The following is a 16,119-nucleotide window of genomic DNA, read 5'->3' as shown; positions in this document are numbered from 1 at the left end:
TTTCAGGGGCAGCTCCCACTCAGAAGAGTCTATTTCTGCCCGTAAAGTTTACTGACAGATTACACCTTTAATGAAGGTGGTGTCCCTCCTCAGTGAGGCAAACAATCCCACTGAAGCTCCATGTTTTATCCCTGTAGCTGTACGAGGCATTCCCTGGCATGATGAAGCACCTCCCAGGACCTCACAATGCCATCTCCAGCCATCGCAAGGCCATGGAGGCTTTCATCTGGGAGGAGGTGGAGAGACACAGGCGGGACCTGGATCCCTGCGCACTGCGAGAACACATAGACACCTTCCTCATAGAGATGGCGAATGTAAGGCTGTTACTCTGATGCTATTTCCTTCCAATTATTACATTTGGGTCTTTTAGCAGACCCTCTAAAACAGGAGGCTGCTGAGGGGGGGACAGCTCATAATGATGGCCGGAATAGATCGAATGGAATGGCATCAAACCCACGTGTGTGATGTATTTGACACCATTCCACTAATTCCCCTCTAGCCATTACCACGAGTCCGTCCTCCCCAATTAAGGCGCCACCAACCTTTAAAACCTTAATTTGGGATTGAGGCCTTCACATCGTGAGAGGATGAACACCTCCCCCGACAGCACAATTTAAGGTTTGTTCCTGCCTGGCACAGAGACCACCACCACCCTGCTCTACATGATCACACACCCACACACAGGGTGTGCCTGATAGACGTTTAACTGACTATACAAAACATTAAGAACACCTGCTCTTTCCATGACAGACTGACCAGGTGAATCCAGGTGAAAGCTATGATCCCTTATTGATGTTAATCCACTTCAGGAAGGTGTTCCTAATGTTTGGTATACTCAGTGTATGTCTCCCTCATTAAGATGTATGCTAAGGTTGACAGTTATCAGAACTGAAGCTGATATTCCTCCACAGAGAAGGTCCTGAGAACCACTGATTGATTGATTTTGATTGATTGGTTAAGCCCTCTGTTGTGACACATGGATAAGGTCCAGCCTGAGATAGACAGCGATAGGCCTGTCCCTCCAGTCCAATATACACAGAGCCAAGATGCCCTTCACGGACGCTGTCATCCACGAGATCCAGAGGATGGGCAACATGGTACCTCTCAACGCACCCAGGATGGCACACAAAGACACTACGCTGTGTGTCGGTACTTCATACCAAAGGTGTGTATGTGTTGTGTTATGTGTAGGGCAGTTTTTGGAGTTTGTTCTTATGTCTGTTTGTTGTTGTATTTCTATTAATTACCAAGGCAGCAGCTACTCTCCCTGGGGGTCGAAACACACTCAGGCACTAAAATCACACATAAAACAAAAGATAAAACAGTACATCATATAACATTATTACACCACTACATGTCTACAATACAGAATGTACAATACAAAATGTATAATGCCACCATACAACAATATTACAACGTACATGTGTGTAGAGTGCGTGTGATTTTGTGCTTTTGTGCGTATGTGTGTGTCTGTAACTTTGTGTGTGTCTCTTCACAGTCCCCGCTGTTCCATAAGGTGTATTTTTACCAGTTTTTTTTAAATTTGATTCTACTGCTTGCATCAGTTACTTGATGTGGAATAGAGTTCCATGTAGTCATGGCTCTATGTAGTACTGTGTGCCTCCCATAGTCTGTTCTCACGTCTGGTGAAATGTCTTGTGGGGTATGCTTGGGTGTCCGAGTTGTGTGCAAGTAGTTTAAACAGACATTCAGCTTGTCAACTCTTCTTACAAAAACAAGTAGTGATGAAGACAATCTCTCTTCCACTTTGAGCCATGAGAGATTGACATGCATATCATTAATGTTGGCTCTACGTGTACTTTTAAGGGCCAGCCGTACTGCCCTGTTCTGAGCCAATTGTAATTTTCCTAAGTACCTCTTTGTGGCACCTGACCACACTACTGAACAGTAGTCCAGGTACGACAAAACTAGGCCACTAGGGCCTGCCTTGTTGATAGTGTTGTTAAAATCTCTTAAGGATCCACCCCTTTTTCCCATTTTCGCCTAAAATGACATACCCAAATGTATCTGCCTGCAGCAAGGAAATGCATATTATTGATACCATTTGAAAAGAAACACTTTGAAGTTTGTGGAAATGTTTAAGGAATGTAGGAGAATATAACACATTAGTCTGGTAAAAGATAATACATAGAAAAAAAAACCTTTTTTTTGTACCATCATCTTTGAAATGCAAGAGAAAGGCCATAATGTATTATTCCAGCCCAGTTGCAATTTAAATTTTGGACACTAGATGGCAGCAGTGTATGTGCAGTGTATGAACATTTCTGTTCAAAATGTTGCATCAAGACTGCCCAAATGTGCCTAATTGTTTTATTAATAACTTTTCAAGTTCAAAATTGTGCACTCTCCTCAAACAATAGCATAGTATTATTTCACTGTAATAGCTACTGGAAATTGGACAGTGCAGTTAGAGTAACAAGAATTTAAGCTTTCTGCCAATATCAGATATGTCTATGTCCTGGGAAATGTTCTTGTTACTTACCTCATGTTAATCACATTAGCCTACGTTAGCTCACCAATCCTGAATTAAGGCAGAGCGGCGCTTTATTATAGACAGACTTCTCCCCATTTTAGCTACTGTTGTATCATTTTGTTTTGAACATGACAAATTACAATCCAGAGTTACTCCAAGCAGTTTAATCCCCTCAATTTGCTCAATTTCCAAATGATGCATTACAAGATGTTGCTTCTAGGGTACGATGTTGATGACCAACCTGAACTCAGTGCAGTTTGATCAGACTGAATGGGAGACACCTTCAACCCACAACACTTCCTGGATGCTGAGGGACACTTTAGAAGGCAAGACCCATTCATGATCTTCTATGCATGTAACAATCCTAAGGTATGCATGTCTCCTCCTCGGGTACGTGTGTGTGTCTGGGGGAGGGTCTGGCCAGTACAGAACTCTTCCAGAAGTTGAGTTTATCTTCACTGGATGGAGTGGAGCCGAGTCTGGAAGGAGCCACAAGAACACCACACCCCTTTTGTGGTGTTTGAGGCACATGCTCCTTTAATTATAACAAGACAGTTTGAAGAGTATGTGTACAAGTATTAGTATTTGACAGAGCAAATTTGCAGCTGATCTGATTCACTTCAAACCTCTCCTTTCCTAGCACTGTTGGGTAATTTGCATGGTTGTCAATCAGTAAATGTACAATCATCACAACCTTAAATAGTCTCTCTGGTGCAATTTTTCCAACTGTTAATGACGATGACGTGCAAAGCACTTTATATCCGTGGCAAATCATTTGAAAGATTCATATCTCCTCCTACTTACAGCACTAGGCGTTAGGCATTTGTTAAGTTTTTAAATGTTGCCTTTTTAAAATGTATTTGATATATTTTTTATTTTACCCCTTTTTCTCCCCAATTTCGTGGTTTCCAATTATTAGTAGTTACCAACTTGTCTCATCGCTACAACTCCCGTACGGGCTCGGGAGAGACGAAGGTCGAAAGCCATGCGTCCTCCGAAACACAACCCAACCAAGCCACACTGCTTCTTAACACAGCGCGCATCCAACCCGGAAGCCAGCCGCACCAAAGTGTCGGTGTTCCGTGCACCTGGCAACCTGGTTAGTGTGCACTGCGCCTGGCCCACCACAGGAGTTGCTATTGCGCGATAAGACAAGGATATCCCTACCGGCCAAAGCCTCCCTAACCCGGACGACGCTAGGCCACTTGTGCGTCGCCCCACGGACCTCCCGGTCGCGGCCGAATGTTGTCTTTTTGATGATGATCGGGACCTGTTAGTGGTTGTTTTGTGATAACTGTACTGTGATTAAAATGTTGTAAAAAGATTATGTTTTTTTCTAAACGTTAATGATCCCAAACGTCACCACTAACAGGAATATTTATGTTGGTTAAATTATATATATAATAATTATATTATACATACTGACTTATTCCACATTTTGTTGTGCTACAGCCTGAATTCAAAATGTATTACATATATTCTCTCACCCATCTACACACAATACCCTAATGAGAAAGTGAAAACATGTTTTTTTTTGCACATTTATTGAAAAAGAAATACAGAAATCTACATAATTTACATAAGTATTCACACCCCTGAGTCAATACATGTTAGAATCACCTTTGGCAGCAATTACAGATGTGACTATTTCTAGGTAAGTCTAAGAGCTTTGCACAGCTGGATTGTACAGTATTTGCCCATTAGTCTTTAAAAATTCTTCAAGCTCTGTCAAGTTGGTTGTTGATCATGCTAGACAACCATTTTCAAGTCTTGCCATAGACTTTCAAGGTCAAAACTGTAAGTGGCATTCACTGTCTTCTAAGCAACTCCAGTGTAGATTTAGCCTTGTGTTTTAGGTTATTGTTCTGCTGAAAGGTGAATTAATCTCAGAGTGTCTGGTGGAACCCAGACTGAACCGTTTTTTCCTCTAGGATTTTGCCATTTCAATTTGTTGAATTTAATAAATATAGTATCCAACATCCAATTTGGACATTGATTTGAGGATTCAAAAAAAGCCTGTTTTAGGTCAGTTAATGTGAAATGTCAGAATAATAGTAGAGAGAATGATTTATTTCAGCTTTTATTTATTTTATCACATTACCAGTAGGTCAGAAGTTTACATACACTCAATTAGTATTTGGTAGCATTGCCTGTAAATTGTTTAACTTGGGTCAAACGTTTCAGGTAGCCTTCCACAAGCTTCCCACAATAAGTTGGGTGAATTTTGGCCCATTCCTCCTGACAGAGCTGGTGTAACTGAGTCAGGTTTGTAGGCCTCCTTGCTCGCACACGCTTTTTCAGTTCTGACCACAAATTTTCTATAGGATTGAGGTCAGGGCTTTGTGACGGCCCCTCCAATACCTTGACTTTGTTGTCCTTAAGCCATTTTGCCACAACTTTGAAAGTATTCTTGGGGTCATTGTCCATTTGGAAAACCCATTTGTGAGCAAGCTTTAACTTAGTGACTGATGTCTTGAGATGTTGCTTCAATATATCCACATAATTTTGCTTCCTCGTGATGCCATCTATTTTGTGAAGCACACCAGTCCCTCCTGTAGCAAATAACCCACACAACATGATGCTGCCATGATGCTGGTCCCATGGTGTTTATACTTGTGTACTATTGTTTGTGCAGATGAACGTGGTACCTTCAGTTGTTTGTAAATTGCTCCCAAGGATGAACCAGACTTGTGGAGGTCTACAATTATTTTTCTGAGGTCTTGTCTGATTTCTTTTGATGTTCCATGATGTCAAGCAAAGAGGCCCTGAGTTTGAAGGTAGGCCTTGAAATACATCCACAGGTAGACCTCCAATTGACTCAAATGATGCCATGTCTAAAGCCATGACATAATTTTCTGGAATTTTCCAAACTGTTTAATGGCACAGTCAACTTAGTGTATGTAAACTTTTGACGCACTGGAATTGTGATACAGTGAATTATAAGTGAAATAATCTGTCTGTAAACAAATGTTGGAAAAATGACTTGTGTCATGCACAAAGTAGATGTCCTAACCGACTTGCCAAAACTATAGTTTGTTAACAAGAAATTTGTGGAGTAGTTGAAAAACAAGTTTTAATGACTCCAATCGAAGTGTATGTAAACTTCCGACTTCAACTGTAACATAGAGATGTTTTCTAATAATTTTATTGAAAAACATGGCTGGCATGCAATGGTTTATAATTGTGTTATTTTAATTAGGGTTGTCACAACATTTTAGTCACTAGCCCATTTCTCCATCAAATTGTTTGGCCTATTATCAGAATGGCACCATAGGGATAGCCCTCTCGGAGAGCTGTCACTTGTTGAACTATTCAAGGAGAGTTGGGTTGAATGATTAGGTTGCTAAGAGAAGAAACAACTTAATTTATTTCCTGGAGGACTGGCTTGACCACAGAATGTAGTAACAATTGGTTTTCTACACAAAGATGTAAAGGTCATGATGGGATACATTTGATAAACACAAGAGACTAAACAAAAGTATAAAAGCTGTGTGGCAGGATCTACTGCAGCATCTAGTTGGCAAAACTGGGCACTTTCACATTAATTAATAGGCGGAAACGCCAGCAATTTCAATAGCTAATTGCTTTGAACAGGGGGGGAAATCACCAAATTCACTGAGAATACATTACATAGTAAGAATATACATTACTCCAAGATGCAGCTTCATACTAGTTGTCAAATAGAGAACTGATACTGTATACTGGCCACTGGGATGTGCTTGGTGTGGGGTTTGGGGGGTCCGTGGGTAACTTTAGACCATTCATTTGTTTTGATTCCTCACATCTTAATCATTGTTTAGAAGATGTGTGGTACAAATCGGATGTTGGGTACTATATTTATTGAATATTATATGAATTCTATCAATTTAAATATCCAATTTGGGTTCAACCAATTAGCTTAATTTCAAATGATCTTACAACAAAATAATGTTTCAGGAATGCTTATCTTATCTGTTTCTAAGTACAGAACCCATTTCAGAACAATCTGAGATGGTGACTTGCTGAAATGAAATGGAACCCACCAGGGAAACATTGAGAATGTTCCAACTAAAAGCTTAAAATCAGATAAGAGGATAGCAAGAGAGAGACAGAAAGTGTGAGGAGAGGCAAACTGAGCTATGGCTTGTTTAATCTGCCTGACAGATCAATGCACCAATGAAACTGTCATCTTCGTCTCACATAGGCAACACAGACATGCCTTTGTCAATGCAAACAAGTGATGAGTGTGTGTCACCTGGGATGATGCCACTGCCTCTGGCAGGTGAGTCATCTGTGTTCGAGGGATGAGGAAGGGCCGTTGAACCTTGAGAATCTGAAAAAATACATACTTGAATAAGATTTAGACGCATATGTGCTGTGTGCAGGGCCGGTCCTTGCTGTTCTGTCGCCCTAGGCGAGATCAAAAAATGCTGCCCCACAAAACTAAGCAAAATGACTTTGAAAAGACGTCTTAAAGGCATATTTTTCAGACGTTGAAATTCAGTTTGATTTAGGTTCTGAATGAAAGGTGAAGAGACGTATTTTCCGTAAGTTTGAAATACATATTTTCCTGGACGTTGAAAATATATATTTTGCGGGTGTTGAAAAATAAGTATTTTCCGGACAATGAAATCAGGTTCATTTTCGGGTTCTGAATGAAAGTGGAAAAAATACTTATTCTCCAGATGTTGAAGAATATCTATTTTCCAGATGTTGAAATCAGGCTCATTTCTGGTTCTGAATGAAAGTTGAAAATACGAAATTCATAGACGTCTATGTTTGGGCCAAATCAAGGCTGGTCCAGACTGGACAAAAGCTGAATCAAACATACAGTAGACGACTATGATTGGTTGAGATCCGCACTGGACCAAAAATCTATGACGTTGAAATCAAGGCCTGTCTAGACCGCACCAAATCTGAACCAAACATAGACATCTATGATTAGTTTAGATTTGGTCCAGACCAGACCAAAAACCAATGTCCGTGGATGTGGAAATCAAGGCCGGTCTGGACTGCACCAAAAAAAGACGTCCAAAAGGTGCAGTCGGTCAGTTCTTACTACAGTGTTGCCTGAATTGAAATTTTATGAATGCCCATCTATAGTATGAGGTAAGCCTTCCATTTGTAAAACACACAAAAAAAGACGTCCGGTCTGGACAGGACCAAAAAAAGACGTTGGCTCGTACTTACTGGGCTGTAGCCTACCATGTCAGCCCTCAACTGAATTTTATGAATGCCCATCCATGTTGTAGGCCCACCATTTGTAGAACAGTTGCATTGTCTTTATTAGTCCTGATTCCTGTGACTGATAAATGTGTCTATTTAAGCTCTGAATATCAGCTACCCAACTTTATCATAAGTTATTGTGAGCCTTGCAATGTGATTACACAGTGATTGAGAAAGCATATAGGACACAGAAACACAATCCCAGTACACACACACAAAAGTTCCTGGAAAAATCACACCAGAGGCGTTCAGTAACATCTTCTTGTTTGTGCATTTCATAGACTTATCCTCGACCTACACCACTCTGATCAAACTCGAAAATATGCTTACTTTAACTCCACCGACCCTTACCTACCATAGGTTTTTTGTCTAGAAGGGATACAGCTATTGTCAAAATGTACTTTTCATAGCAGGTTTAAGAAAACCTACGCAGCAGGTTAGTAGAATTAACATAGCTGATTATGATCATTAGGATAAGGTTTGGAGAAGGGTCAGCTCAAATGTAAAAAAAAAAAAGAAAAAAGTTTTATGTCAATTTGACAAAAGCTGTACCCCATCTAGACATGACCTGCCATATTGGCACTCCTCAGAAGAAGCAGTCCTCCTTATGAATTAATGGAATTCTACAGTATTTAAATTAAATGTTTCAAAGACAAAATTGCATGTATTTAAATATTTTTGTCACAGGGACAGTAACACTATAATACTTTCAAAAAAATTCTACTTCAAGAAAAATGTTTTTACATGTGATGTTTAGTTCATAATATATACTGAACAAAAACATAAACACAACAATTTCAAAGATTTTACCCAGTTACAGTTCATATAAGGAAATCAGTCAATTGAAATAAATTAGTTAGGCCCTAATCTATGGATTTCATATGACTGGGCAGGGGTGCAGCCATGAGTTGGCTTGGGAGGGCCTACCAACTGGGGAGCCAGGCACAGCCAATAAGAATTAGTTTTCCCCAAAAAAGGGCTTTATTACAGACATAAATCCGTTTTATCAGCTGTCCAGTCTTAGACGTTCCGCAGGTGAAGAAGCCGGATGTGGAGTAGTTACACATGGTCTGCGGTTGTGAGGCCGGTTGGATGTCCTGACAAATTCTCTAAAATGACGGAGGCGGCTTATGGTAAAGAAATGAACAATCTATTATCTGGCAACAGCTATGGTGGACATTCCTGCAGTCAGCATGCCAATTTGGTGCGCTCCCTCAAAACTGAGACATCTGTGGCATTGTTGTGACAAAACAGCACATTTTAGTGGCATTTTATTGTCCACAGCACAAGGTGCACCTGTGTAATGATCATGCTGTTTAATCAGCTTCTTAATCAATTACCTGACAAGTATGGCATATCATCTTGGCAAAGGAGAAATGCTCACAAACAGGGATGTAAACAAGTTTGTACACAACATTTTAGAGAAATTAGCTTTTTGTGCATATGGAAACTGTGTGGGATCTTTTATTTCAGCTGATGAAACATGGGACCAACACTTTACATGTTGCGTTTTTATATTTTTTGTTCAGTATAATTTTAAAGTATGCATTAAGGCAGGGATGGGCAACTCCAGTCCTCAGGGGCCTTATTGGTGTCACACTTAACACTCCTGACTCCAATAATGAACTAATCATGACCTGCAGTTTAAAACGCAATTAGCTAAATCAGCTGTGTTTTGTAAGGCTGTGGGAAAAGTGTGACATCACTCGGCCCCTGCAGACTGGAGTTGTCCATCCCTGCATTTAAAAGGGGACTGTAATAGAATAAAGGTGACAAAAACAAATGTAGACATTCTATAGCTTAACTTTTTTACAATAGTGGGGGAGTGCCAAGATGGAGGCACGGTGGTGTCAAAACAGCGCTCCGTCAGTCATCTAATGTAGCCTATATAAATCATTGGTTAACACCAAAAAGCAGGGTTAACAAAAACATTTGAGGAAATTAAAGTAGGACTGTGCTGCCGTAGAAGTATCTTTCATTGGAAACACTGGGGTCAAATGAACTGTTTCCCTACTCAAATTAAACAGGTTTCAAGATAAAACATTATCTGGAGAGAATATAGTCAGCCTACGATTGCACAGAAGTTGTGACGTAAAGCAATAAGAGCAGTTAAAGTCTGACTAATTATGTCTTTGCACACAGTCACAAACAATTACACATACACACAACCAGGTCATACACACAAAATAAGGCAGCAAGATACACTACATCTAAAATATCAAAGGCCTCGCTTTTATCTCACATATCCGCTGGGGTCTGGAAACACAATGACAACCTGAAGCCATTTCTGCTAAAAAAAGAAAATCAAATGGGTATGTTTAATACTGAGCGCAACAAAATGAGTGATCTGTGAGTGTGTTGTGCACCCAAAGCTGAGCCTGTTAAATGAAACAGAATACATTGATTGAAATATTTGTAAAACGCACACGATTCTGTGTTATGCTGAAAAGGGAATATTGTCTGTTCTATACATTACATTTCTACCTGCAACATTAGAAGCATTGCTCACCATGAAATAATAACCTTAGGTAGTAATTTCCTTGTTCCAAAAGTGAAGTTAACTACCCAACATGTGTTGTCATGATCATTCAGTTAGAATTGAAATCCAATCCAGATGTAGTATGTTCACACTGCCAACAGGGGGCAGAGCTGCAGACATAAGGCTGCAGTAGAACACCTAATGGTGGAGCAAAACCCATTGGTGGGTCGTGGCTGATTCATTGTGTGCCATGTCTTAAGCCTTTGTCCAGTCTAGAAACACAACAGCTTTAGAAGGATTACAAAGTCAGAGAGCCCCTCCAATAGGACACTTTCCAAACACATACTCATACGTAGGGGGACTTCAATCTAACCCCATATTTTAATAAGGCTTTGTCTATCAATGAGAATCTGTAGACATCACTACACAATGCTCTATAAGTACAGGTCACCCTATTTTAGTTCAACATAAGTTCACCCGCTTGTGCTACAATACCAATCAACTTTTATGAATTTGAAAAACCTGGGAATGTTTCAAAGTTTTCACGTGTTCATAGAGAACAACAAAACATCAATGGGTTACATATTGTTGTTTTGATTAGGTTACATAATCAAAACACTAATCCAATTAATGTCCTGTAGAAATGAGCTTTGAAAACAAACTCAAGAGGATTTGATCATGGAGTTCTGTTGTCTCAGGCCCTGAACCACGAATGTGAGGAAACCGTGTCATCTACAGGGCAGAGGAAATAAAATGTCAATACCAGACCTTAATGAGATCACCAGCAGATCCTGTGAGTTACTGCAATGAGTACAGAGGGAGATTGTCAGGGTTTCTTTAACGCCAAGCATAAGATGAAAACTCCCAGAAAGCTGAGTTCAAACTCAGATTAAGACTCTGATACAGTCTGAATTCAGGAAACGGTTTAAGACATTTTGAACAACAAACACGTCCTGGCTGGCTAGGAACCTCCTCAAAACACCTTTTGAACTGTTACAATGAAGCCAATACGTATGATATCTTCCTGATGAAACCCCACCAGTCCTGCAGCCCCACATCCTCTCCTCTTCCCCAGTAAGCATGTAAAGAAATTCCAGAGATCCCACATCCTTCCTCCCCTGCTCCCTCCCAGAGACTGAGTGGAGGCCATTCGGTCTCCTGGAGGCTGGGGCACGATGGAAGTTGTAGAATGAGCAGAAAGGCCAAGAGAGAGATATCCAAGAGGACAGTCAGCAACATCACATGACCTCACAGCATGAGTTCTGCTTCCGTGCCTGTTGGATAGAAAACACAGACAAAGTGACTGATCAGCGATTACAATATCAATTTCACACTGAGAAGGATACATATGTAATGGAAATTAGCCTTAATAAAAAAAGTTGATGAAGTGTAGCAAATTAAATTGGGATAAAAGTAGCACAAGTTTAATCAAAGATGCTGTGATTATTTTAACTGGAGAGCGCAGTTCAGTCACCACTCACAGTCTTATAAAAGGCTTTAGACTGGTTCCCCAGGTGTTCAGACTTCTGCACCAGGTCATCCAGCTTCTCCCCTCTCTCCAACAGAGACTCCATGGTGTTGTGCTGCAGAGACAATCACAGCCCAGTCCACTTCATATACAGCATCCTACCAACCACAGGCACTAACAGTGTCAGATATGCAGTAGTGCAAGCTTCCTACACAGGGGGGAAATGTTCTTACGGGAGATGTTTTGGAGTTGTACGCGAGTGTCGACTAAAGTGTCTCACCAAAATGATTTTTGTCTCGTCTAGCTCAGCCTGCACTTTGGTCATCGCATCTGCCTCTCTGGGGTTCTGAGGAGAGAACACAAATTCTGTCAAACTTTCACAATCATCCAAGAAGAAACATGAAGGACTCAAAGTAGGGTTGGCTATTCAAGTGTTATTTTATTAATCTATGTGCAATATACACTACTGTTCAAAAGTTAGGGTCACTTAAATGTCCTTGTTTTTGAAAGAAAAGCATTTTTTTTAGTTCATTAAAATAACATCAAATTGATCAGTAACACAGTGTAGACATTGTTAATGTTGTAAATGACCAATGTAGCTGGAAACAGCTGATAAAAAATAAAACAAATGGAATATCTACATAGGTGTACAGAGGCCCATTATCAGTAACCATCACTCCCGTGTTCCAATGACACACTGTGTTGATCCAAGTTGATCATTTTAAAAGGCTAATTGATCATTAAAAAAAACCTTTTGCAATTGTGTTAGAACAGCTTTAAACTGTTGTTCTGATTAAAGAAGAAATAAAACTGGCCTTCTGACTAGTTGAGTATCTGGAGCAGCAGCATTTGTGGGTTCGGTTACAGGCTCAAAATGGCCAGAAACAAAGAACTTTCTGAGGAAACTCATCAGTCTATTCTTGTTCTGAGAAATAAAGGCTATTCCATGAGAGAAATTGCTGTGTAATACTCCCTTCACAGAACAGCGCAAACTGGCTCTAACCGGAATAGAAAGAGGAATGGGAGGCCCCGGTGCACAACTGAGCAAGAGGACAAGTACATTAGTGTCTAGTTTGAGAAACAGACGCCTCAAGTCCTCAACTGGCAGCTTCATTAATAGCTGCATGCCTGCATAACACCAATCTCAACGTCAATAGTGAAGAGGTGACTCCGGGATGCTGGCCCTCTAGGCAGAGTTGCAAAGAAAAAGCCATATCTCAGACTGGCCAATAAAAATTAAGATGGGCAAAAGAACAGACACTGGACAGAAGAACTCTGCCTAGAAGGTCAGAATGCCGGAGTCGCCTCCTCACTGCTGATGTTGAGACTGGTGTTTTGCGGGTAAGATTAACAATGTCTACACGGTATTTCTGATCAATTTGATATTTTAATGAACAAAAAATGTGATTTTCTTTCAAAAACAAGGACATTTCTAAGTGACCCCAAACATTTGAATGGTGGTGCATTTTATGTGTCTATTTCAGAGACAGGATGCCATGTGTACCTGGTATTTGGCCAGGTGGATGTCCAGGGCTTTGTAGTTGATGGTGTCTGGGTTTCCAGATGGCCAGTCTATACTTTCCACTTGCCTGGAGAACTCCTCTAGCACCTACATGATCAAACATCAATCTAGAACAGCTGAAAACATAAAAAATAAAGCCGAAAGGGCCTGGCGAGGAGCAATAACTTTGGAAGAAACCTTGAGAGGAACAAGACCCAGAACAGAGAGTAATATTCTTCACTTGTTGCTAAGGAGGTAATGCACATATTGGCAGTGTACCCACTTTGTCTAGTAGTGTGAAGGCGACTCTTTGGGGGTACTCGCTGTCTGCTATCACCACCGCACTCAGACTGTCATTCCTCACATACACATGGCACAGATACTCTGGAGGGAGGAAAGGGTAGAAATTATAGATGTCCTCACATAACAAATAAAAAACTCCCATATGCTATAGCCCAATGTATCAGGGCTTAACCTTGTTCTTTGACTGAGGCTCGGCTGCCGTGTGCAGAACGCTCCACAATCAAGGCGCTGGTGAAGGTCATGAACTCCTGGACACTGCCAAAACCAAACACAAACAATGGTGAAAACATTGTTGGTGTTCTTGTCAATTCTAATGAAGTGTAAATCCATGACAGGTTTAAGATAGGCTATTAATGACAGGGGTGTTAACTTCTTCATCTGCCCTGATGTACAAAAATCAGTGAAGATGGAGGGAAGGAACCCTCTTAGACTATTGAGATGCACTTCAGCCCATGTGCCAAGAGGAAGACCCACCTGGAGCGCTGGAAGAAACTGAAGGAGGAGAGGTCATATGCGGATTTGAGGAGATTGGATTTAGTCGCTCCTTTGTGGAGAACGCTTAGGCTGTACAGCTTCATGATGACGCAGACAGTCCCAGGGCTATGACTGGCGTGTCCCAGCGCAGCAGCCTAGAGGTCGCAATGCCTACATGTCAAGAAAGGGACACAAATTCAAATCACATGAGCCAAACCATCCGTACAGCCACACAATACATAAGCTGCAAGGTAGCTTATTGTCTACTACACACATACTCTACAATCCAAACGATTGCCTAACTAACGCTACCACGATAGACTAACGTTTATCGACATGTAGCTACCGTTCTCGCCATATATTTGTGTGCTGCTTGCTAGCTAACGTTAGCACAATTGTTGTTGTTGTTAGCTAAACTAAGTGCCAAGAACGATGGAGCTAGCTCAAGTTCCCTTGTCGTACTTACTTACCAGAGAAGACTGCACTAAATGGTTTGTTAACTGTTGAGAATAAAATACCAACTGAATTATTCCATAATAACTTAGTGAACGACCTGTAGGATGTTATCAGTATTATGACCAGTTCGTCTCTTTCTAGCAACACCAACCACGTCACGATCGAAGCAATGTCCCACAGGGTAATTGTTCCGGAATGCAACAAGGCCTCATTACAATTCTGTGTTCAGTTCCTACTTCCAGATCGCTTGTGCTTGAGGTGTGAAAAAGTAAGCATAGGAACATGTTGTGTTGCGTGTAGGCTTAATATCAATGGGAGTGGCTGTGACCCCACTCCCTGCTGGTGTCACAGGCATAGCTCTGGGAAGTAGGGATTCTGGCTGTGACCCCACTCCCTGCTGGTGTCACAGGCATAGCTCTGGGAAGTAGGGATTCTGAGGGTAACCCTGTATATAGCCTCGCTATTCTTATTTTACTGCTGCTCTTTAATTATTTTTTAATTGTTTTGTTTTTTTAAACGATTTTTTTTTTTACAAAAATAAACTGTGTTTTTGGTTAGGGCTTTTACTGTAAGTAAATATTTCACTGTAAGGTCTACAGCCGTTGTATTCGGGGCATGTGACAAATAAAATTTGATTTGACTTGACTGATATAAAAAAAAAATCCCTGATCTCAAATCCAAAATGCTGGAGTATATATCCAGATTAAACGTTTTAGCTTCACTGTCCAAATAAATAAGTATAAAGAAGTTAAGGAGTGTATAAAACCCCCACAAATTATTATTATTAGGCTTATTAGGACAGGTCATGAGTAGACAGTGACCTTTCGATCGGGTATAGGCCTTGCCACTTCTGATTTCTCACCACTCTCATTTGTTGTTTTCCTAAGTAATTTTGCTTAATTTAACAATTTCCTCCTGGCCACTTAACTCGGTGCTAAGTGCTTTCCATACTAGAAGTGTGCAGATAAATTATTGACTCCCAGGGCAGCGAATTGAAAACGTTGGGCACGGAGACAGTGAAAGAAAGCTATTGTGAGCATATGTTGACAGGGTGGTTGTGGCAGGATAAGGGGTGTTTCCCCCCCTTTAATCTGACAGTTTTGGTTGCCATGGATATTGAGAAAAGAATAGCAGCCTAGTTAATGAGATGTAGGCTAAGAGCTTTGGAGGTGTATGTGAGATTGTTTTCTCAAACGGAAAAGCAAAAGAACATTTATTTTTGGATATACATTGAGGTTACTTGGATGGAGATTATTTGAATGTTACTGCTACATTTTGGGATCTGAGGACCATGGTGAGAAGGACTTGATTTTATCTGAGGTTGAGTCGTTTTTTTTGGGCCAGTGCACTTCTGTTATTGATGGCCGCAGTGGATGCGTCATGAACTACAAAAGCGCACTAATGAATAAAAAAAGTGTATTTTAGGACTAGCCTACACAGACTTTTCCAGGCATTTGAGTGAACACTTTTAACTGAAATAGTGTTTGTTTATTTATACAGGCCTTTAGTGTGTATTATTTTACAGAATAACTAGCCTAACAGCAGACAATGTTGTCCACTGAGGAACTGGTTGGACATAAATCATTTGGACACTCCTCAAACACATGTTCAATAGGCCTGTATTAACAGATGAAGATTCAAGACCAACTGCTACTTTCCAACCTGCTCTCGTAGCCTAACTGGACAACACGCTTACTGTTCCACAGCAGACAGCACCCATGACCGGCAGGACATGTATG

The 16,119-nt window shown here is 40.7% G+C and overlaps 1 protein-coding gene across 3 annotated transcripts; it reads right to left on the bottom strand.

The window, feature by feature from the left end:
- Positions 1–9,131: 9,131 nt before the first annotated feature.
- LOC110525934 (synaptobrevin homolog YKT6) lies at positions 9,132–14,802 on the bottom strand. 3 transcript variants are annotated; one of them, XM_021606458.3, is made up of 8 exons: positions 14,395–14,802; positions 13,925–14,095; positions 13,623–13,705; positions 13,431–13,531; positions 13,151–13,255; positions 11,927–11,992; positions 11,660–11,761; positions 9,132–11,452 (listed from the first exon to the last, which is right to left on the bottom strand). In XM_021606458.3, the coding sequence occupies exons 2-8, from the start codon at positions 14,026–14,028 to the stop codon at positions 11,417–11,419; spliced, it is 597 nt and encodes a 198-aa protein (XP_021462133.1). In that variant the 5' UTR covers positions 14,029–14,095; positions 14,395–14,802; the 3' UTR covers positions 9,132–11,416. The 3 variants fall into 3 exon arrangements, with proteins under 3 accessions (XP_021462133.1, XP_021462134.1, XP_036835989.1); XM_021606459.3 differs by having other exon boundaries at positions 14,478–14,799; XM_036980094.2 differs by having other exon boundaries at positions 14,532–14,778.
- Between the last annotated feature and the right edge of the window lie 1,317 nt (positions 14,803–16,119).

The sequence above is a fragment of the Oncorhynchus mykiss genome, chromosome 6 (assembly GCF_057628025.1).
Source record: "Oncorhynchus mykiss isolate SJ-2025 chromosome 6, ASM5762802v1, whole genome shotgun sequence".
NCBI lineage: Eukaryota > Metazoa > Chordata > Actinopteri > Salmoniformes > Salmonidae > Oncorhynchus > Oncorhynchus mykiss.
The sequence above is the reverse complement of the archived record's forward strand: the minus strand, read 5'-3'. Positions and strand labels throughout refer to the sequence as shown.